The 24,720-nt window shown below is 50.4% G+C and overlaps 1 protein-coding gene across 3 annotated transcripts in view; it reads left to right on the top strand.

Moving 5' to 3' along the window:
- The window catches only part of KIAA0586 (KIAA0586 ortholog), a 355,375-nt gene that overhangs the window by 129,636 nt on the left and 201,019 nt on the right, over nt 1-24,720 (top strand). For 2 of the 3 annotated variants that reach the window (XM_075329931.1, XM_075329930.1), the window contains exons 11-16: nt 10,446-10,484; nt 11,701-11,921; nt 12,006-12,078; nt 14,333-14,590; nt 16,502-16,679; nt 19,319-19,510. In XM_075329931.1, the coding sequence (XP_075186046.1) occupies nt 10,446-10,484; nt 11,701-11,921; nt 12,006-12,078; nt 14,333-14,590; nt 16,502-16,679; nt 19,319-19,510 (961 nt within the window). The remainder of the gene's footprint in view (nt 1-10,445; nt 10,485-11,700; nt 11,922-12,005; nt 12,079-14,332; nt 14,591-16,501; nt 16,680-19,318; nt 19,511-24,720) is intronic. The other variant, XM_075329932.1, reaches the window with a different exon arrangement.

Below are 24,720 nucleotides of genomic sequence, written 5' to 3'. Positions count from 1 at the left end.
TCCTGTGGTCAATCTTGGCGGACGTTGGTATGCTAGCCTGTCTCATGGTGGCAACCACGTCCAGAGGTAATCCTAACGACACTAGGTTCCAGGACTCAATGCCACACCATCCGGTTGAGAGCCGTAGAATCCAAATGGAAGAATGGCCCTTGAGACAGCCAGTCTGATTGGTCTGGTAGTGCCCCCGGTTAGCCTACCGTGAGGCACCACAGAACCGAGTACCACAACATCCTCGGCCAATTTGTAGCGACGAGGATGGCGCGGCCGCAGTCGGTCTTGATCTAGCGCAGTACTCTGGGCAACAATGCCAGAGATGGCACCTAAGGGAGCTGGAACTGCGACCAATGCTGAACTAAGGCGTTTGCCGCCAGAGCTCGATGATTGTGAAACCGTGCCATGAAGCTGGCACATTGTTGTTGTGCCGTGACGCCATTAGATCGACGTCCGGCCTCTGTCAGCGGCGCCAGATCTCCTGAAACCCGTCCGGGTGAGGAGACCATACTCTTTCGGCCACACCTCAGCGACTTAGAAAGTCAGCTTCCTAGTTTCCACACTTGGGATGTGAATTGTGGATATGGTGGATGCCGTGTCATCCACCCACATCAAACCTGCCGGACTTCCTGGAAGGCTTGCCGGTTGCGCGTTCTTCCTTGGTGGTTGATGTATGCCACCGCTGTGGAGCTGTCCGACTGAAGTCGGATATGCTTGCTTTCCAATTGCTGTTGGAAGGTTTGTAGGGCAAGATACACTGCTCTGTGTCAAGAACATTGATCTGAAGAGTGGACTCTTGCTGAGTCCACGTACCCTGAGCGCTGTAGTGGAGAAAAAACTGCTCCCCACCCTGATAGACTCGCGTCTGTCGTAACTATCGCCCAGGACGGGGATAGAAAGGACCTTCCTTTTGACCAAGAGGTGAGAAGAAGCCACCACCGTAGAGATTCCTTGGCCGCCTGAGAAAGAACGACGACTCTGTTGAGGGACGTCGACTCCTTGACCCATTGGCGGAGAATGTCCCATTGTAGTGGACGCAGTAAAACTGCGCGAAAGGAACTGCCTCCATTGCTACCATCTTACGTAGGAAGTGCATGAGGCGTCTCAATGTGTGCGACTGGTTCTTAAAGAAGAGCTTGCAGCCCGTAGGAATGCTGTTTGTCTAGCGGCAGCTTCACTATCGCTGAGAGAGTAAGAAACTCTATGCCTAGATATGTTATCGATAGGGTCGGGGTCGGATCTGACTTTAAAAAGTTGATGATCCACCCAAAACTCTAGAGAGTCTCCAGCGCAACGTTCGGGCAGAGTTGGCATGTTTCCTAAGAGAGTGCCTTGACAAGTAGATCGTCTAAATACGGGACCACAGAGTGACCCTGAGAGTGCAGGACTGTGACTACTGCTGCCCTGACCTTGGCGAAGACCAGTTGGACTGTCGCTAGCCGGAAGGTAGAGCTACGAACAGAAGGTGTTCGTTTCCTATAACGAAGCGTAGAAACGCTAGTGCTCTGGATCAATCGGCACGTGTGGATAAGCATCCTTGATGCCTAACGATGCTAGGAAATATCCTTGGGACCTTGAGGCGATGACATGGCGGAGGGATTCCATCCGGAACCGCCTGGTGTCCACGAGCTTGCTGAGCATTTTTAGATCCAGAACGGGACGGAACGGCCCGTTGTTATAGGTACCGCAAAGAATTTGGGGTAAACCGTGACCTTGTTCCTGAAGAGGAACGGGGGACATCACTCTTTCTGCCTATAGAGTGCACCCTGTTTGCAGAAGAGCAGCGGCCCGGCCGGGAGGTGTCATTGACCTATGGCAGCTAAATATCGCCAAGGCGGGAGAGCCTGCTACCGACCGAGGCCGCAAGTCATGAGGAAGCCGCCTTGGAAGTGGGTTTTCAGACTGTCGCTTTTTTGGGGCGAGACTGAGCCCGCTAAGAATCTTAGCTCCTCTAATCCTTTTGAGTCCACATTGGACGAGGAAAAAAGGGACCTGCCCGAGCCTCGAAAAAACCGAAAACCCCGACTGCCTCTTGCTCTGTTGGGGTTTGTTGTGTCCGGGCTGAGGAAAGGATGAATCCTTACCTCTGGACTGTTTAATGGTTACATCCAACGCTCACCAAACAGTCGGTCAGCAGAGAAAGGCAACTGGTTAGGCAACCTTTTTTGGAAGCAGATCTGCCTTCCATTCACTTAACGCGTAGACCAGGCTCTGCTTAAAAACACGGAGTAGCGGAGGCTACCGCCGCACGGTACACAGAGTCCAGGACAACCTGAATCGCGTAAGAAACAAATGCAGACATTTGAGAGGTTAAGGATGCCACCTGCGGCACAGATGTACGTGTAACCGTATCAATCTGTGTAAGGCAAGCTGAAATAGCTTGGAGTGCCCCAAGGGAGAGAAAGCCGGAGCCAACGCCGACAGCCTCATAGATGGCTTTCGACCAGAGATCCATCTGTCTGTCAGCAGCATCTTTGATTTTGCAGTTCCATCTCCCACTGCAACTATGGATCTAGCTACAAGCCTAGAGATTGGAGGATGCCGCTCGGGACATTGGGTCCAGTCCTTGACCAAGTCAGGGGACAGGGATAACATGTATCCTAAGCCGTTTGGGGAAGCGCATATCTGGATAAGCGTGGTGTTCCTGGACTGCCTCTCTGAAGGCAGAGTGGTCCAGAAAAATACATGAAGCTGACTCCTCCACTGGAGGAGCTGTGAGAAATAACCCACATTCTATAGATGGACGCTATAAGATTATTTACTATGGCGTCACAATCAGGTGTATCCAGATTGAGAGCGGTCTCAGGATCAGAATCCTGAGCCGCTACTTCCGCCTCATTACACAGCGAGCCCTTCTGTTAGGACCCTGAGAAACCGAGGCCGCTGATAGCGAGCCCACTTAGGCTGTCTGGGACTGACGTCCTTGCAGAGCCGTGACTCTGGGATGCCTGTTAGTTATTCACACTGAGGGGGGCCATGGATCAGTGATTCAACAGTGCCCATATTGTGAGAGACATGTCCGGACTGCTAGGCTTCTAGTATCATAGCCATAGTCTCAGAAAAACTGTCAGTAAATACTGCAGACACCGTCCTCATCCCCTGGCCATTAGTGCATATAATGGGAGTCTATGTGACCTGCCGGCCGTATAGCCGTACATGCTGTACCAGCTGTATAGAAAAACATGTGGTTCTGCACTTTTGTTTTACACAGAGAATATGCTGATAACTCCTCCGCCTAATCCAGGAGGGTATATACAACGTGCGACCAAACAGTGCAATGTATATAGTACAAGCATATCTATAAGTGCACTTCTGCACTAGTGGAGTTAGCACCACAGGTGCTGCTTAACGCCTGTTACAGCGATTGTGTGACTATCAGAATGCCAGGGTCTTCCACACTTGTCTCTGTATCGTACAGAAACTGCACTAATGGCTGCCAGCGTCCTTGTAGAGAAGGAAGCCGTGGGCGTGCCTGAGAAAGTGCGGGAATCCGGATTCACAGTGCACACAGTGAGAGGGGTGGAGTATGCAAAACATACTCCAGCTCTCAGCGCTGCTCTATGCAGCGTCACGCCCCTACCCTGACTGTCAGGGCTGTGGGCGGTAACGAAGGGAGATTAGGCCCAGAAGCCGGGGACTCGAGTTAACAGCGCGGCCGCCGTAAAAGCGCGGGCCGCGCTGAAGTCCCCGGCGCACCACAAGTGCCAGCCGCGCCGCCGTTCCAGCGGCCGGCGCGACCGATTCATAAAAGTGGCCAGCGTCCCGCCCCTCTCCTGACTGGCAGGTCTGGGGGCGGGAACGAACGGAAGCAGGCCGCAAAAGCCGGGGACTCTAGTTATCAGCGCGGCCGCCGTAAAAGCGCGGGCCGCGCTGAAGTCCCCGGCGCACCACAAGTGCCAGCCGCGCCGCTGCCAGCGGCCGGCGCGACCGATTACTGGAAGCGGCCAGCGTCCCGCCCCTCTCCTGACTGGCAGGTCTGGGGGCGGGAACGAACGGAAACAGGCCGCAAAAGCCGGGGACTCTAGTTATCAGCGCGGCCGCCGTAAAAGCGCAGGCCGCGCTGAAGTCCCCGGCGCACTACAAGTGCCAGCCGCGCCGCAGTCCCAGCGGCCGGCGCGACCAGTTCCCATAAATGAGCCTGCTTCAGCGAGGCTGAATGAGGCCATGGCACAGGCGCCGCAGCGCTGATGTCCCCTGGCGCACTACAACACCCAGCATGCTGCGGTGTGAGCGCCAAATGCACGGGGACACAGAGTACCTTGAGGAAGCAGGGCCATGTCCCTGATGTACTCCGCTCCATCCAGCATCTTCTCCAGGGGCTGTAGATGGAGCACGGTCTCAGTGCCTGGAGACCGGTAAATCCCACTTCACCCAGAGCCCTGTAAAAAGGGATGGGGAAGGAATCAGCATGTGGGCTCCTGCCGCCGTACCCGCAATGGGTACCTCAACCTTACAAACACCTCCGACACAGTGGGGTGAGAAGGGAGCATGCTGGGGACACTATATGTGTCCTCTTTTCTTCCATCCGACATAGTCAGCAGCTGCTGCTGACTAAAAAGTGGAGCTATGGGTGGATGTGTTGCCTCCTTCGCACAAAGCACAAAACTGGTGAGCCAGTGATCCCACTGGGGGTGTATAGCCAGAAGGGGAGGGGCCTTACACTTTTAAGTGTAATACTTTGTGTGGCCTCCAGAGGCAATAGCTATACACCCAATTGTCTGGGTCTCCCAATGGAGCGACAAAGAAATTCCTTTTCTTCTAGCTCCTATTGGGAGACCCAGCACCCGCCCCTGTTCCCTTCGGGCTGGTTGTTCTTTTGTGTACACATGTTGTTCATGTTGAATTGTTCTTTTGGTTATGGTTTCAGTTCTCCGAACATCCTTCGGATTGAATTTACCTTAGACCAATTTATAAGTTTCCTCCTTCCTGCTTTTGCACCAAAACTGAGGAGCCCGTGATGCACGGGAGGGTGTATAGGCAGAGGGGAGGGGTTACACTTTTCAGTGTAATACTTTGTGTGGCCTCCGGAGGCAGAAGCTATACACCCAATTGTCTGGGTCTCCCAATAGGAGCTAGAAGAAAAGGAATTTACGGTAAGTAAACAAAATTCCCTTCTTTTCATAGGAATTTGGGAAAGTTATGAAATGTCATCATTTTTATTTAATATATGAGTTATGTTTTTTATTTTTTTTCCCACCCCCCTTTTTCTCCCCTCTTTCTTTTTTCTCTCCTTTCTCCTCCTTTTTTTTTTTTATTGCTGCCTTCCTTTTTTTCTTCTTTCTTTTCTCTTTTTTTCTCTTTTTTTTCTTTCCACATGTTCCTGCCCATCCCACGTGACTCTTAGGCGGGCTTTGCACGTTGCGACATCGCAAGCCGATGCTGCGATGTCGCACGCGATAGTCCCCGCCCCCGTCACAGGTACGATATCTTGTGATAGCTGGCGTAGCGAAAATTATCGCTACGCCAGCTTCACATGCACTCACCTGCTCTGCGACCGTCGCTCTGGCTGGCGACCCGCCTCCTTCCTAAGGGGGCGGGTCGTGCGGTGTCATAGCGACGTCACACGGCAGGCGGCCAATAGCTGCGGAGGGGCGGAGATGAGCAGGATGTTAACATCCCGCCCACCTCCTTCCTTCCGCATAGCCGCCGGCAGCAGGTAAGCTGATTTTCCTCGCTCCTGCGGCATTATACACAGCGATGTGTGCTGCCGCAGGAACGAGGAACAACATCGTACCTGTCGCTGCAGCATAATTATGAAAAAGTCGGAGCCTGCAACGATGATACGATAACGACGCTTTTGCGCTCGTTAATCGTATCATCTAGCATTTACACACTATGATCTCGAAAGTGACGCCGGAAGTGTGTCACTTTCGATTTGACCCCACCGACATCGCATGTGCGATGTTGCAACGTGCAAAGCCGCCCTTAGTCATGGGAGAACTGACGTAATCTTTGTAAACGTGGCACCTTTTTCAGGTCTATATATGTACCCCTTGCATGTAACATGTGCTATGCCGTTCCTTTTACGTTTGTCCTGATGAAGAAGACGGAGATGTCTTTGAAACGCGTTGACCTGTGAAAATAAAGAAAAAGGAATTCATCATATGTCCTGGATTTGTGGTTTTTAGAGCAGCATTTAACCCGTTTTCTCTAAACCATTTTTTATCATTTTAAATAACTGAGACCCCACTTTGCAAAGGGATAAACATAAAAGAGGGTTGTAACATCTTGTCCTTCAGTCTCGGTTTTGGGTGAATTCCAGAGCTCAAAGATTCATCCTTCATAGAATCATGACATAACCTAGCGATGTGCCATCACTTTATGAAATGCACTAAGTTTCAGTCTGCAATCTTTATTCCTTTATTCATTTTTATATCCCCTGATATACAGTTTACAGCTTGTTAAAGCTTATAATTATTCTCTTCTGGCAGGGAGTGTCTCTCTCAGTAATATAGGCTGGATATGCCACCTACGTGTGTCCTTGATTAGTTCATGAGTCAACACAGCTTCAATCCTGCAATATTTCCTTTTTATTCACTTTCCTCCTTTTCTTTACTCCCATTTTCTGTACCCTGTACCTTCCATGAAACTGTATATGCTTTCGCCCCTGTCCACATTATGGAGATCTATGTGCAACCTCCTCCCTGCTGCTATGTCCTAGTACAAACAAGGGAGTGTGAAAGCAGAGATGCAGTGAGAACTTAGATAGACAATGTACAGAGGCTCTGCTGCAGCATTCACTTGCATTGCTGTGCAAAGTTGCAGGGACACCTATCAAACTTTGGTCATGTCATAAGTGTCGTGGTTAAGGTCGTTGTGTAGTCCCAGCCTCATGAACACGATTTTTGAGACTTTTTTGATACGTTTTCTTTACTCTATTTATTATATACCTATCTAGCTGTAAATCCAATTTTGCATATAGAACAAATGTACCTAAACAGCCCAGAAAACACATTTGTACTGATCTCTAGCAGTGGATTTGGCAGACATGAGATCAGAATCTGTATTCAGTCTACATGACTGCAAAGTTCAGAACCAATAGAAGTGAATTGAGAGAAAATTAATGCATCTAGTCAATATGTTAGGCCTTAATCACACGGCATGAAAATCGGAGCGAGTGGAATGCAATAAAACACCGCATTCCACTCGGACCAATATTACTCTATGGGGCCGCTCCCCTGAGCGATTGTTTTCTCAGCCTTAATCGGACCGAGAAAACCGTTGCAGCATGCTGCGGGTGCATTGCGATCCTCTTTCTCTCGCACCCATTCAAGTCTATGGGACGAGAGAAACATCGCACTGCACTCGCGGTACACCGGTGTAATGCGAGTGCAGGGCGTGAATGGCAGTAGCTGGCAACGGAGGAGAGAGGGAGATAAATCCCTCCCTCCCCTCCTCGGCGCCGGCCCTCCCCTCCTCGGCGCCTGCCCTCCCCTCCTCGGCGCCTGCCCTCCCCTCCTCGGCGCCTGCCCTCCCCTCCTCGGCGCCTGCCCTCCCCTCCTCGGCGCCGGCCCGCCTCTCCTCAGCGCCGGCCCACCCGTCTTCGGCGCTTGCCCGCCCCTCCTCAGTGCCTGCCCGCCCCTCAGTGCCTGCCCGCCCCTCCTCAGCACCGGTTCTCTCCTCCTCAGCGCCGGCCCGCCCACCGCAGCTGTGGTCTGATCGCATGATCGGACCTAAGTCGCAGTGACACTTTGCTGCCTCTGTACTACCAGCGTGAGCCGAGTGTCATGCGAGGATCACAGTAGTACCCGTGTAGCCCCGGCCGTAACATAAGTATGCAAATCGCACATATGCAGACATGTGACTGCTCTCTTGCATCCGTAATAACGGGGAATCATGATTGCAGGCACACCGCACACTGTCAGGATTCAGAAGTCTCCAGTCACACAGAGTGAGTACAAACTTTGCTCTCAAAACTGGACAAGACCTTTAACGTTACAACCCTACACAAGGCCAAGTCTTAAAGAGAACCTGTCGGCAACATTGTCTCTTGGCAAGCAGCGGTTGTGCAGGATAGAGCAATGTGCAGCAATTGGAACAATACACATTGTGTCTGGATCTTTTTCTCCGTGACATACAAACTGTTTTTTTTGTTTACCTGTACTAGTGTCCATGGGTCTTCTTCCCTTCTCCCCGCCCGGTGACACTCTCTGCTGCGTGACTTGCTTCTGCTCCTTGATGAAATCCCGCGCATGCACCGCTCTCCTTTTGCCTGGTTCATGCTGCGATGCAAGACCTAAGGATTCTGGATTCACATAGTACCATGCTGTGCATGCACCAGCCAAAGAGAAGAGCAGTACATCTATGAGATTTTGGTCAGAAGCAAAGGGGCAGTTTTGCAGAAGAGACTGTCTCCATTGTCAATCAACCAGTTGATGGCATCTCTAGGTAGGGGGAAGTGAAGAGGAGCTATAGACTGCTCTTGCGCCATACACCCACCAGTCCATTTGCAGTCTGACTACCACGTGGCCAAAAGAGCAAAAATCTCCACAAGGTAACAAACTGTGACAAAATAGGCATGTCGTAAATTCAGCACGGTCTCTGTTTGCTTAGAGAATATATTGCTGACAGATTTCCTTTTAAAGGGGGTGACCCCCACTTGTTAAACCTCTTTTTAATCCCTATTTTCCCTAACAGTAAAATAACACTTATACTCACCTCTGGTGCCAATGTCAGTACTGGCTCTCCCAGGGCTTGCATGACATTGCTGTGTTATGTGATCCCTGCAGTCAATTAGTACTGACTTCACTGTCTCCTCCTTTGGAGAAATCAATACATCCGGAGGAAGTGCGAGAGCATCTGCAGTTCTCACTTCTTCCCAATGTCTGATTTGTTGTGGACAACCCATTTAAGCAGCTTCTGTATTGTTGATTGAATCTGCACTTGCATCATCTTTTTATAGGTTCATTCCCAGCTTCATAGATGGATGTTTCCAGTTAATTTTTCTTGTTAAAAAATGCACTTTTGCAATTTACGGCTTATTAAAATTTTCAACCGCACCTGAGATATTAACACTTTTGTTTACAATTCGTTGCCTTGGAGACCGACCACCGCTCCTGTCTAATGTGTAAGAACTGCTTTAAAGTTGACTGAGATTAGGAGGTAACGGTGCGCTCCAGCTTCAAAACGGTGCTTACTAGTTGCATATAAAAGAAGTTGTAAACACTGAGAATGTTCTCCGGTCTAGCAGTGGTGGTCGGTCTCCATAGCAACATGCTGTAAACAAGTGTTAATATCTGAATAATGGCTGAAGATTTTAGAAAGCAGTAAATGGCAAAGTTGCTTTTGTTTACAACAACATTCATTTATGAAGATGAGAATAAACTTTTTAAGGGAACCTGTCAGCAGATTTGGGGCCTATAAGCTGCGGCCACCACCACTGGGCTCTTATTAAAATGCTGTATGCTGTATATATGCTGTATATAAGAGTCCAGGCCGCTATGTAGAACATAAAAATCACTTTATAATACTCACCTAACGGTTGCGCTGCGGTGGAGTTGGGTCATATGGGCATCTCCGTTCTTCGGTGCCGATGCCGCCTCTTTCAACCATCTTTGTGCTCCTTCTTCTCTAGCCGCGGTGCATGACGCTTTCTACATCATCCACACTCGCCGGCATTCCGGTCCTGAGCAGGGCAGATCAAAGTATTGTAGTGCGCCTGCACGGGACCGGCGACTGTGTATGACGTAGACACATCATGCACACAGGCTTCAGAAAGAGGACGAAGATGGCCGAAAGAGGAGGCACTGGCACCGGACAACGGAGACGCCCATAAGGCCGCCCAACTCCACCGCAGCGACCATTTAGGTAAGTATTATAAAGTGTTTTTTATGTTCTACACAGCGGCCTGGGCTCTTATATACAGCATGTTAGAATGCTGTATACAATAGCCCACTGGTGGTGGCCGCAGCTTATAGGCCCCAAATCTGGTGACAAGTTCCCTTTAAGTTCAAGAAGGCCCAGGAAAGCATGCTGCCCATGAATATATTGAATGCCTAAGTATGAGTTCAACATATTCGTTGTAAAGCCTTCTAAGGAAAACTGAACAATGATTTTTTTGCTGCATGGCATAGTAATATTTTGGACCTTCAGAGCTGAAATCACTCAGCGTTCTTTGTTCAGTATCTGCTCCAAGTTCGCTAAAAAAAGAGTACAAAGTACTGTGTACATCAGAAATAGAGATTCTAACGTCCATTAAGCTACTAGAGCTCCACTAAAATGCTGGGGATAGATCTGATCATTAGTTTATTGACCATTTCAAATGACTATTGACAGAAGTGTGAGTGCAGCTCCGGACTGTAATCCAGGCGGTAACATGTACAGGATAAGTAATACATTGCATTCGAGCTAATCGCTCCATGGGTTCCATAATCTGTAATGACTCCATGAATAAGATCCAGGGTTCGATTGCATTTTATTTCCAAAATGTTTAATCTGTCCCCATTTTCTTTAAGGATGCAAGGCAGTGGAAAATTCAAGAAGCTGAACTTCGGGTAAGTTCTTTTTTTGTGCATTATATTTCATAAGGGTACATGTTTTTTGGCTCCACATGAGTGTTCGAGCTACAGATATCTGTACTGAGTATAATCCTCACCCATACACATGTACAATCTGCCTGTCTGAGCGTGCATGTGTTCTCAGTAGGACGAGGGGAGTAAACAATGCCAGACTCTTCTGGTAACCACTTATCTTCCTTAAGGCTGCTTTACACACAACGATATTGCTAGCGATCTCGTTAGCGATGTGACACGCCCAGATCGTTGTTACGATTTGCCGAGATCGCTCATAGGTCGTTTTGTAGCGGTCACACGTACACATCTCACAAACGATGCTACACCGTTCAGCGATATATTGTTTGACCAAGGCGGTCGTGTGGATGTTGCTCGTCGTTGTCAGGGTGTCAAACGTAGCAATATGTCTACGGCAATTTTTATTGCACAATCTGCAGCATTGTTACAATGTAACCAGGGAGGGGGGAGTGCAGGGGCGCCGGACGACGGCCGTTTCGCACCGTAACAGGTGCTTCCACAGGTCTGAATTGATTTCAGACCTGTGGAAGCACCTGTTACGGTGCGAAACGGCCGGCGTCCGGCGCCCCTGCACTCCCCCCTCCCTGGTTACATTGTAACAATGCTGCAGATTGTGCAATAAAAATTGCCGTTAACGTTCACCAGTGAGTTGCCGCCATTCCTTCTTATTTGAAGCTCATATTGGATTTCTATACCTTGGCTGAGCACCACAGGGACCGGCTGGAGATCTGTGATCCAAGGAAAAACCACAACCTCGTGAGTACACACCTGGGCTTGCAGTGCCTAGCCTTTTCTCTTTTTTATTACTGCTTGTAGCAATATGTCTGCTGCGTTCCAAATGACGAACAATATTTTGAAACTGAACGACGTGTCAACGATTTTCACCCTATTTGCGATCGTTCGGAGTCTCACGTAGGCGTCACACGCAACGACATCGCTAACGATGACGGAAGTGCGTCATGAAAACCGTGACTCTGACTACATATCGTCAGATAAATCGTAGCGTGTAACGCCGCCTTTAGAGCAAAAGGAATGACCAATTATGATTCACCTGCCCAATTCTTCTTTTCCCCCCTGAAATCTGGTGTTGGGTGTTTGGCAAAATTGGCAACTTTGGCCAAATTAGATCTAATATCAAGTTAGATAATCCACCACTAAAATAACAAATTTTGCCTTTTAGCCCAGGGGGAAGTCTACATTTCTTTCAACTTCTCTATCTAAGTCACCCGTCATCTGGAGAAAAGGCATAAACCCCCCAAAGTCAATGTTTGAGGACGCTGAGAGCATCCTAAGAGACGTGCAGAACAAAAGGAAGGTACTGGAAGACAATTTAGAGGCCGTTGCCCGAGCCAATGACTGGGCACGCCGATACACCCTCATCAGTTTCGTGGCTACAGACAGGTAACATCCCTATGGCAAATGTGCTTATTATGTCTTTCTGCTATAGTTATAGATTTTTCTAATCCTATACATTTTTTTTCCCAGTGATGTAGCGGAGAAGATTCGACTTCAGAAGCTGGTGGATTCAATGATTACCGAAATCACCGCTGAAGTTCAGGTTTGTTTTACGCCAACATTTCTGCAACATTTTAGGTCTATTTCATTGAAAGACTTTTCCCTTGCATGGTTTTCTGGAATATCTAAGAACAAGAAGCACTGATAGTCTAACACCAGATAGAAAAGTGTAACATATACGAGATACACACTCACCTAGTATGGTTGTGAAAGTCACAACCACTGATAACGCATGGGATAATGGCGTCTGCTGCAGCCCAACGTGGAAGAGTATTCAAGGAGATGTATAGAAGGGGTTAAAGCCGCACATCAGCCAACATGAAACTGAAGAGACGTTGATGAAGGATAACTTTCTATTTATTTCATCGGTCTACGCATTTCGAGGTCAGAGACCTCTTCTTCAGGACCAGGTACATCAACAAAAAGGTTTTTTGTTGATGTACCTGGTCCTGAAGAAGAGGTCTCTGACCTCGAAACGTGTAGACCGATGAAATAAATAGAAAGTTATCCTTCATCAACGTCTCTTCAGTTTCATGTTGGCTGATGCGCGGCTTTGACCCCTTCTATACATCTCCTTGAATGGTTTTCTGGAAGCCATACGATGTGGAGATTTCTGACAAATGGGAAGGATCATTAATCAATGAATTGATATAGTCAGCTAATTGTGTACAGTAGATGAATGATCGTACGGGGATAGTCGCACTAGAAGGGCACTGACATCTGTGGAAAATATAAATCTGCTACAATACTTAAGTGGATTTTCTGGCAAGCACCCTGCTTTCCAGTGTCAGTACTCATTAACAAGGTCATACACCGCTCTGTGATGGGGAGTATATGGACCATAGACTTACTATTGAGCCCGTACACTGGCCTGTGATGGGGAATGTATGGACCATAGACTTACTATTGAGCCTGTACACCGCTCTGTGATGAGGAATATATGGACTATAAACTTACTATTGAGCCTGTACACTGCCCTGTGATGGGGAATGTATGGACCATAGACTTAGGGGCACTTTGCACACTGCGACATCGCAGGTGCGATGTCGGTGGGGTCAAATTGAAAATGACGCACTTCCGGCATCGCATGCGACATCGCAGTGTGTAAAGCCTAGATGATACGATTAACGAGCGCAAAAGCGTCGTTATCGTATCATCGGTGCAGCGTCGGCGTAATCCATGATTACGCTGACGCGACGGTCCGATGTTGTTCCTCGCTCCTGCGGCAGCACACATCGCTGTGTGTGAAGCCGCAGGAGCGAGGAACATCTCCTACCGGCCTCACTGCGGCTTCCGTAGGATATGCGGAAGGAAAGAGATGGGCAGGATGTTTACATCCTGCTCATCTCCGCCCCTCCGCTCCGATTGGCCGCCTGCCGTGTGACGTCACAGTGACGCCGCACGACCCGCCCCCTTAACAAGGAGGCGGGCCGCCGGCCACAGGGACGTCGCACGGCAGGTGAGTGTGTGTGTGAAGCTGGCGTAGCGATAATTTTCGCTACGCCAGCTATCACCACATATCGCTGCTGCGACGGGGGCGGGCACTATCGCACTCGGCATCGCAGCATCGGGCTGCGATGTCGCAGTGTGCAAAGCCCGCCTTACTATTGAGCCCGTACACTGCCCTTTGATGGGAAATGTATGGACTATAGACTTACTATTGAGCCTGTACACCTTCCTGTGATGAGGAATGTCTGGACCATATACTTACTATTTAGCCCGTACACCACACTGTGATGGGGAATGTGCGGACCATAGACTTAATATTTTGTATTTCTCTCCAGCTGCTACACCGATGCCTCCACCTTGTGCCAGTCATTGCACTGGTTACCCATCTGCTGCAGAGTACTGTATAATAATATCTCCCTCACCCACAAAGCTCTCCATAGTTCTGCACCGCCTTTCATGTCCTCTTTTGTTATTGTCTATCTCCCTAGGTCAGATCACCAGCCAAATATTGGTCGATGGTCAGATCATGCAGCTTTATTTGAATACCTTGTTTATTATAATGATGGCTGGAGCACACGAGTCCCCGCATAGCTGTAAAGTGCTGCGGAATAAGTTGACACTTATCACTATCTTTTCTGAAGACTTGAGATGTCCTTTAATATGTTTTAAGCTTAATTGTTAGTAACCATATCCCACTGCTAACAACCCTGGACCTGAACACTATATCGTTGTGACTACTCGGAGACAATACTGGGTATTTTTTTACCACCCAAAGACTAAAGATCTATACATGAATAATTTTCCTGGTAATTATTATGTAATTATCCACATTGCATTTTTTTTTTCAGGATGAAATGGCAAAAGAAGACTCAAGAAAAAAGAAGTCTGATGAGATCTGTAAAAAATCTGCTGCGAGTAAAAATCCAGGGAGCGCCAAAGACATAAAAGATAACAGATATCGGGACATCAAAGCTCCAGCAAGCCGCGTGATGAGGAGTACAAAGCCTTCATCTGGGGCCTCGGCCAAACCCCAATCTAAGAAAAATGTAGAAAAGCTCATAGGGCCGAGCGGGAGAGACGTGTCCGAGAAAGATGGAAGGTCAAAGGTGAGATCCAGCGAGACCTGACCATACAAAGGTTCTTCTACACTCGTGTCCTAATCACCACTTTGTTTTTCTTAGTTCCCGCGATGCTTCTTATATTCAAGGCTTTATCCTTATTGTAGAAAATTAACCAGAAAGTTTAATACATTTGGACCAAGATGAATAGACATTAGATGTAGGAGTAAGGCTAGGTTCACACGTCCTGTAGTCATCCGTTAGAATGGATCCGTTTCTGGGAGATCCGTTTTTTGTAAACATTGGAGTCTATGGACAACGGATCCATTAACTGATTGCTATTTAGCCATCCGTAGTATGTATAACAGATCCGTTGTTTTCTTAACAGATCCGTTACAAATAGACGATAAATAGCAATCCGTTAACGGATCCTTTGTCCATAGACTCCACACGTTAAAACGGATCCAGCCGACATCTGTTATTTAACAATGGACAAAAAAAGTTGTGTTTGCACAACTTTTCGCAAACTGATCCATGATAACGGATGCCTACAGGACATGTGAGCCTAAGGCTACTTTCACACATCAGTTTTTTTCCATCAGGCACAATCCGGATAAAACGGATCCGGTGCCGGATCCGTTTTATCCCCATTGATTTGTATTAGCGCCGGATTGTGGCTGATGGCCTTCCGTTGCATCCGGCTTTTGCAGGATCCGTCGTAATTGGCTAATGCGGCAGCCGGATGGAACGTCTCTTGTAACATTTTTTTTGTCCTTGACAAAAAAACGCATCGCGCCGGATCCGGCGCAATACGGCGTGATTTACAATGGATCCGGTATAATGCGGCAAAAAATGGATGCGGCTGTCGGATCCGTTTTTTTAAACAGAGCATGCTCCACTTTATTGTAAAAAAAACGCATGCGCCGGATCTGTTTTTTGACGGATCAGGTATACCAGATCCGTCAAAAAAAAAAAAGGATCCGGCGCATCCGTTTTTACGTATTCTGAGCCTGATCCGTTGCATCAGGCACACGCTGAATTGTGTCTGATGCCAAATAAACTGATGTGTGAAAGTAGCCTAATAGAGGTTTTCTGGTCTTGGAAAAACTTTCTTCCCAGTGCAAAAAAACAAATTGTGCTTTACTCCCCCTCCCCAGGTCTGGCACGGAGTCTCCACTGCTGAGCCCAGTGCCTGTTATTGTCTGCAGCATGAACGGTGCATCAACAGCGCTGCAGTCAATCAGTGAGCTCAGTAGCTTGTACCGTCAATTTAGTCAGAGCCAGTCATTGGCTGCAGCGCTGTCCACGTGACGTGAGCAGCAGCGGAGACTCAGCGTTGGACCTGGGGAGGGTTGGCAAAGTTACAGTTCGTCTTGTTGACTGCTATACTATTTTACATAGGTACAAGTTACCAAGCATTGAAGGAGTGAGCAGCCTCCAGGAGGAGATGGATTTTGGAAAATTGGTTTTAGCCTTTAGTTAGAGTTGTCTCCTCCACTTACGGATCCTGTCCGGCTGGGAAATACATCACAAATTCATAAATGTTTCCCCAGTGTTCCACAGAAGCAATCCATCATCGCTAATCCATTCAGCACTTCCATACAGATGACCCCCTCCGTGCTGAAGATGTTTACATAGCCCCAGCGTGTCTGAGGACTACAGCAGGTAGCCAGTAAATCAATGTCAGACGCATTACACTGGCAAATGTTCGGGGGGGCCCAGGACCTCCGTCACAATCGGAGACTTCAGACCACATTTTATCAAGCAATTTACTCCAGTTTTTAGCGTAAACCAAAACTTAGAAAGCAACAATTTACTAAAAAACCTTCACAAACTCTGCAAAATATTCCATTTATTTTTTCCATCATGCACCATGAGACCATTACATGCTTATCAGCACTGCTGAAGACTTTCCTCAGGCTTTACACCACTGACATTTACGTTCTCCCTCGTATCCAGGGGCCTCAGAAGGTCGACGTGTCGTCTGTGATGGATGAAGAAATGCTGAACCGGGTGTATGGGACACCGGTCTATCAAGGACACCGCGGCACTCTGAAAAAGGCTCCATATCTTCGGTATGGCTCTCCGCCTGCCAAACCCAAACCACTGAGGCCTAAAGTTCTGGAGACTGTTAGGGGTAAGTGAATTTAAGCCTTAAAGTTGAATTTAAAGAAAAATTAAACGTTGGAAAGGAATAATATCCCAATGTCGCAAAGATAAGGTGTTCCGACCAAGTTTTTCACAGGTTTTGGCATGAAAAATACTTATAAAACTATTTCCGTTTTTCAATAAGGAAACCATATTGCACGTCACACGGCGACCACTGTGTTGGGTTTCCGGACAGATTCCTTCTGAAAATGGTGATGTGTAACACCATGGAAATTTGCCCTATTAAAGAGAACCTGTCACCAGGTTTTTCTCATATAAGCTGCGGCCACCACCAATGAGCCCTTATATACAGCATTCTAGAATACTGTATATAAGATCTCAGGCCGCTCTGTATAACATAAAAACACCTTTATTATACTCACCTGCAGGGCGGTCTGGTCCAATGGGCATCATTGGTCTTGGTCCAGTGCCTCTGCTTCCTTCCATTGCCGTCCTCTTTCCCTGCTCCAAGTGGATGACGTCATCCACACAGAGGCTTCCATTGCACTCCTGCGCATGCGCACTTTGATCTGCCCTGCTGAGGGCAAAGAAAAGTAGTGTCATGTGAATGCACGGGGAAAGGACAAAAAACGCCCATGTATGCGCACTAGAATACTTTGATCTGCCCTGGTGGTCAGTGTGTTTGAAGTGGTCGGCATGTCTGCGGTGGTCGTCGTGTCGGCGTGTCTGCGGTGGCCGGCATGTTTGCTGTGGTCAGCATGTTTGCGGTGGTCGGCGTGTTTGAAGTGGTCGGCGTGTCTGAAGTGGTCGTCGTGTCGGCGGTGGTCGGCGTGTCTGCGGTGGTCGGCGTGTCTGCGGTGGTCGGCGTGTCTGCGGTGGTCGGCGTGTCTGCGGTGGTCGGCGTGTCTGCGGTGGTCGGCGTGTCTGCGGTGGTCGGCGTGTCTGCGGTGGTCGGCGTGTCTGTGGTGGTCGACGTGTCGGCGGTGGTCGGCGTGTCGGCGGTGGTCAGCATACTTGCAGTGGTCGGCATACTTGCGGTGGTCGTTGTGTCTACGGTGATCGGCGTGTTTGTAGTGGTCGGCATACTTGCGGTGGTCGGCATACTGATTCATGGACAGCGGACCCCTGTTTCCGCACATATATTCCACTAAGCTTCGCCAGTAATGTTATAGAGGGGAATCCCGCCTATAACTTATGTATTGCCGCTTCCTAAACTTAATTCTGGCAAATTCAGACTCAATCTTGGGAGGGAAGTTTTAAGTTCTGATCCTGCAAAACCTGTATCATCCAAAAACTAGCTGGAAGGTGCGGAAAGGCACGCCTAATGTACCGTGTTTCCCCGAAAGTAGGACCCCCCCGAAAGTAAGGCAGGGTGGGGGTTTCGGGGGGGTCTGCCAATGTAGGGCACCCCCCGATTGTAAGGCAGGGTAGCGGGGGGGCCGGGGAATGTAAGGCCGCCTATGGGTGGTGGTCGCGGCGTAATATAAGGCCGCATATGGGTGGGGGTCCCTGGGAAAAGTACAGGAACTTGCCGCTGTTCCCTCGCTCCATCCAGGCCTTCTCCAGTCTCGTGCCACCCGTGGTCCGCCTCCGGTGAATGGCCCCCGCAAGGCTCCCTGCTGGCCATCAGCTCGAGCTGTGATTGGCCAGTCAGCCGGCTCGCAGCTGATTGGCCCTCAGCTCGAGCTGCGATTGGCCAGTCAGCCGGCTCGCAGCTGATTGGCCCTCAGCTCGAGCTGCGATTGGCCAGTCAGCCGGCTCGCAGCTGATTGGCCCTCAGCTCGAGCTGCGATTGGCCAGTCAGCCGGCTCGCAGCTGATTGGCCGAAATCAGCCGCGACGTCACCGCCTGCAGGCTCGCTCCGATTTCGGTAAGTTACGAAACTCTGTGTGTGTGTGTGTGTGTGTGTGTACGGTATGTGTATGGGTGCCGTATGGGGCTGTATGTGTCAGTGTGTGTGTGTGTGTGTGTGTACGGTACCGGTACGATATGTGTGTGGGTGCCGTGTGGGGCTGTACCGGTACCGTATGTGTCAGTGTGTGTGGTGGCAGAGTGGGGGGCAGAACCACTGTATGGGGAGGCTGCAGGGGGGAGGAAGGGGTGGATGCCGGATCTCAAACAATGGGGAGGCTGCAGGGGGGAGGAAGGGGTGGATGCCGGATCTCAAACAATGGGGAGGCTGCAGGGGGGAGGAAGGGGTGGATGCCGGATCTCAAACAATGGGGAGGCTGCAGGGGGGAGGAAGGGGTGGATGCTGGATCTCAAACAATGGGGAGGCTGCAGGGGGGAGGAAGGGGTGGATGCCGGATCTCAAACAATGGGGAGGCTGCAGGGGGGAGGAAGGGGTGGATGCTGGATCTCAAACAATGGGGAGGCTGCAGGGGGGAGGAAGGGGTGGATGCCGGATCTCAAACAATGGGGAGGCTGCAGGGGGGAGGATTGTCATTTTTTTTCCAATGTAAGGCCTCCCCCGAAAGTAAGGCAGGGTGGGACTTTTGGGGGTAAAATTAATGTAAGACAGGGCCTTACTTTCGGGGAAACACGGTACTCTCAGCTTGCCTATAGGCCTATCAGCAGCATGGATCCAGCCTGTGTGTGGTGCTAGGTTGTCTGGCGCCCCCTGTCTGCAGTACATTATTAAAACATGTGACTTTTTGGATTTTGCAGGTGTCAAGCTCAAGTCGGCTAAAATACAGACCGCTTCCCCCGATATGGAGAGCGTCATTATAAAATCCAGATCACCTGAATATTCGGTACCAAAGTGTTACGAGCCTCAGTATGCTTTTGTTCCGTCAGGCGAGACGTATGCCTCAGATGCCCCGATGCAAGGACACCTCATCGAGATGGCTATTCCTCTGGGTAAAATATGCACTGGAGCATTGTAGTCTCACCACAGACATGTGTGGATATGCTATATACATCTGGTAGATGTGCACTTGCTCGGCTGCAGTGGATGGAGATAGCCGGGCTGCTATGTCTCGTGTCACTGTGGTCAGGCACCGCTGGAATTGAAGGATCGTATACCTCATTCCGATTTACCTATTAGACATGTGGATATGTAATAAATATGTCGCGAGACAACCCCTTTCAATGTAGGAACATATCAGTCATGCCATGGCTTTCATATTGATCTGTGGCTACTATAATCTGATTGCTATATGCATCTTTTGAGTGTAATTTACCCGAAAAATGATTATTTCTTTGTCGCTCCATTGGGAGACCCAGACAATTGGGTGTATAGCTATGCCTCCGGAGGCCACACAAAGTATTACACTAAAAGTGTAAAGCCCCTCCCCTTCTGCCTATACACCCCCCGTTCTCCCACGGGCTCCTCAGTTTTCATGCTTTGTGCGAAGGAGGCAGACATGCACGCATAGCTCCACAGCTTAGTCAGCAGCAGCTGCTGACTATGTCGGATGGAAGAAAAGAGGGCCCATAACAGGGCCCCCAGCATGCTCCCTTCTCACCCCACTCTTGTCGGCGGTGTTGTTAAGGTTGAGGTATCCATTGCGGGTACGGAGGCTGGAGCCCACATGCTGTTTTCCTTCCCCATCCCCTTTAGGGCTCTGGGTGAAGTGGGATCCTAATCGGTCTCCAGGCACTGAGACCGTGCTCCATCCACAGCTCCTGGGGACTCTGCTGGATAAGGAGCCGAGTATCGTCAGGGACAAGGCCCTGCTACTTTAAGGTACTCTGTGTCCCCGTGGGGACCGCGCACAGAAACACTCCAGCATTGCTGGGTGTGTTAGTGCGCCGGGAACCGCAGCGCTGACCGCGCTTGTGCCATCACACACTGCAGCGTGCTGGGTGTGCTAGTTTATGGGGACTACCGCACTGACCGCCGCTGCCATTTTTACACTGCGGCGCGGCTGGGACTGTTAGTGCGTCGGGGACTACCGCGCCGACCGGGCTTATACGCCGGCCGCGCTTATAACTTTAGTCCCCGGCTTTTGCGGCCTAGTCTCACTTTTTTCCCGCCCCCAGGCCTGCCAGTCAGGGGAAGGGCGGGACGCTGTACGAGAAGTCAGCACTGAGGGCTGGAACATGCTTTGCATACTCCACCCCCCTCACTGTGCACAGTGGGGCACCAGATTCCCGCACTTTCTAGGGCACGCCCACGGCCCCCTCCTCTCCTCAGGACGCCGGCAGCCATTCCTGTCAGCTCTTCTGACGCTGGAGAGGGGAGACAAGCTCGGGGAGACCCAGGCAGGGATTCTGGTGACCACACAACCGCTTTGAGCGGGCGGTAAGCAGCACCTGAGGTGCTGGCCCCACTTGTGCAGAAGTGTACTTATAGATTATATGATTATAGGCTATACTTTACACTGTATGGTGCACGGTTGATTTTTGGCTATATACCCTCCTGGATTGCTCAGGGGAGACAACAGCATGGCGTCCACAAGAAGCAAGGGTGCCAAAGCACAGGCTTACTATGCTGCCTGCGCCGCATGTACGGCTATACTACCGGCAGGTTCCACTGACCCTCATTGTGTGCAATGCTCGGCTCCTGTAGCACTTACTCAGCCGAAGCCTCTGCTAAGGGTGGCCCAGGAGGAACAACCTGCTAACACTGTCCAGGTGACAGGGACGGAGTTTGCAGTTTTTACTGATAGACTTTCTGAGACTATGGCTAAGATACTAGAAGCCTTGCAGTCCAGACCGGTATCTCAGACCATGGGCACTGTGGAATCATTGCTCCCTGGTTCCCCTCAGTTGGAACAACAATGTCCTCCCGGGGTGTCTCATAGATCCCAGGGTGAGGTCTCTGACACGGACCGCAGCCCCAGACCGCCTAAGCGAGCTCGCTGGGAAATTCCCTCGACATCATCACATTGTTCAGGGTCTCAGCGGGAGGACTCTCTGTATGATGAAGCGGAGGTAGCTGATCAGGATTCTGATCCTGAGGCCGCTCTCAATCTTGATACTCCGGATGGGGACGCCATAGTGAATGATCTTATCGCGTCCATCAATCAAATGTTGGATATTTCTCCCTCAGCTCCTCCAGTAGAGGAGTCAGCTTCTCAGCAGGAGAAATTCCGTTTCAGGTTTCCCAAGCGCACAACGAGTATGTTTCTGGACCACTCTGACTTCAGAGAGGCAGTCCAGAAACACCGAGCTTGTCCAGATAAGCGTTTTTCCAAGCGCCTTAAGGATACACGTTATCCCTTCCCCCCTGACGTGGTCAAGGGCTGGACTCAGTGTCCCAAGGTGGATCCTCCAATCTCCAGACTGGCGGCTAGATCCATAGTTGCAGTTGAAGATGGGGCTTCACTCAAGGATGCCACTGACAGACAGATGGAGCTCTGGTTGAAATCCATCTATGAAGCTATCGGCGCGTCTTTTGCTCCAGCATTCGCAGCAGTATGGGCACTCCAAGCTATCTCAGCGGGTCAAGCGCAAATTGACGCACTCACACATACGTCTGCGCCGCAAGTGGCGTCCATAACCTCTCAAACGTCGGCATTTGCGTCCTAAGCTATTAATGCTGTCCTGCACCCTGCGAGCCGTACGGCGGTTGCAGCCGACAATTCGGTGGCAATACGCAGGGCCTTGTGGCTACGGGAATGGAAGGCAGATTCGGCTTCCAAAAAGTGCTTAACCGGTTTGCCATTTTCTGGCGACCGTTTGTTTGGTGAGAGATTGGATGAAATCATCAAACAATCCAAGGGAAAGGAAACATCCTTACCCCAGGCCAAACCAAACATACCCCAACAGAGGAGGGGACAGTCGAGGTTTCGGTCCTTTCGGGGTGCGGGCAGGTCCCAATTCTCCTCGTCCAAAAGGCCTCAGAAGGATCAGAGGAACTCCGATTCATGGCGGTCTAAGTCACGCCCTAAAAAGACCGCCGGAGGTGCCGCTACCAAGGCGGCTTCCTCATGACTTACGGCCTCCTCACACCGCATCCTCGGTCGGTGGCAGGCTCTCCCGCTTTTGCGACACCTGGCTGCCACAGGTAAAAGACCGTTGGGTGAGAGACATTCTGTCTCACGGTTACAGGATAGAGTTCAGCTCTCGTCCTCCGACTCGATTCTTCAGAACATCTCCGCCTCCCGAGCGAGCCGATGCTCTTCTGCAGGCGGTGGGCACTCTGAAGGCAGAAGGAGTGGTGGTCCCGGTTCCTCTTCAGCAACAGGGTCACGGTTTTTACTCCAACCTGTTTGTGGTTCCAAAGAAGGACGGGTCTTTCCGTCCTGTCCTGGACCTAAAACTGCTCAACAAACACGTAAAGACCAGGCGGTTCCGGATGGAATCCCTCCGCTCCGTCATCGCCTCAATGTCCCAAGGAGATTTCCTTGCATCGATCGATATCAAAGATGCTTATCTCCACGTACCGATTGCTCCAGAGCATCAGCGCTTCCTGCGCTTCGCCATCGGAGACGAACACCTTCAGTTCGCGGCACTGCCGTTCGGCCTGGCGACAGCCCCACGGGTTTTCACCAAGGTCATGGCTACAGTAGTTGCGGTCCTCCACTCTCAGGGTCACTCGGTGATCCCTTACTTAGACGATCTGCTGGTCAAGGTACCCTCTCAAGAGGCATGCCAACACAGCCTCAACGCTACTCTGGAGACTCTCCAGAGTTTCGGGTGGATCATCAATTTTCCAAAGTCAAATCTGACACCGGTCCAATCGCTGACATATCTTGGCATGGAGTTTCATACCCTCTCAGCGATAGTGATGCTTCCGCTGAACAAACAGCGGTCACTGCAGACAGGGTTGCAATCTCTCCTTCAAGGTCAGTCACACCCCTTGAGGCGCCTCATGCACTTCCTGGGGAAGATGGTAGCAGCAATGGAGGCAGTCCCTTTCGCGCAGTTTCACCTGCGTCCTCTTCAATGGGACATCCTACGCAAATGGGACAGGAAGCCGACGTCTCTCGACAGGAACGTCTCCCTCTCTCAGGCAACCAAAGCTTCCCTTCGGTGGTGGCTTCTTCCCACTTCTTTATCGAAGGGGAAATCCTTCCTACCCCCATCCTGGGAGGTGGTCACGACGGACGCGAGTCTGTCAGGGTGGGGAGCAGTCTTTCTCCACCACAGGGCTCAGGGTACGTGGACTCAGCAAGAGTCCTCACTTCAGATCAATGTTCTGGAGATCAGGGCAGTGTATCTTGCCCTAAAAGCGTTCCAGCAGTGGCTGGAAGGCAAGCAGATCCGAATTCAGTCGGACAACTCCACAGCGGTGGCTTACATCAACCACCAAGGCGGAACACGCAGTCGGCAAGCCTTCCAGGAAGTCCGGCGGATTTTGATGTGGGTGGAAGCCACGGCCTCCACCATCTCCGCAGTTCACATCCCGGGCGTGGAAAACTGGGAAGCAGACTTTCTCAGTCGCCAGGGCATGGACGCAGGGGAATGGTCCCTTCACCCGGACGTGTTTCAGGAGATCTGTTGCCGCTGGGGGATGCCGGACGTCGACCTAATGGCGTCCCGGTACAACAACAAGGTCACGGCATTCATGGCACGATCTCACGATCACAGAGCTCTGGCGGCAGACGCCTTAGTTCAGGATTGGTCGCAGTTTCAACTCCCTTATCTGTTTCCTCCTCTGGCACTGTTGCCCAGAGTGTTACGCAAGATCAGGGCCGACTGCCGCCGCGCCATCCTCGTCGCTCCAGACTGGCCGAGGAGGTCGTGGTACCCGGATCTGTGGCATCTCACGGTCGGCCAACCGTGGGCACTACCAGACCGACCAGACTTGCTGTCTCAAGGGCCGTTTTTCCATCTGAATTCTGCGGCCCTCAACCTGACTGTGTGGCCATTGAGTCCTGGATCTTAGCGTCTTCGGGATTATCTCAAGAGGTCATTGCCACTATGAGACAGGCTAGGAAACCAACGTCCGCCAAGATCTACCACAGGACGTGGAAAATATTCCTGTCGTGGTGCTCTGCTCAGGGTTTTTCTCCCTGGCCATTTGCCTTGCCCACTTTTCTGTCCTTTCTTCAATCCGGATTGGAAAAGGGTTTGTCGCTCGGCTCCCTTAAGGGACAAGTCTCTGCGCTCTCTGTGTTTTTTCAGAAGCGCCTGACCAGACTTCCACAGGTACGCACGTTCCTGCAGGGGGTTTGTCA

This window comes from Anomaloglossus baeobatrachus, chromosome 12 (assembly GCF_048569485.1).
Source record: "Anomaloglossus baeobatrachus isolate aAnoBae1 chromosome 12, aAnoBae1.hap1, whole genome shotgun sequence".
NCBI lineage: Eukaryota > Metazoa > Chordata > Amphibia > Anura > Aromobatidae > Anomaloglossus > Anomaloglossus baeobatrachus.
This window is presented reverse-complemented; position numbering and strand designations above follow the sequence as displayed.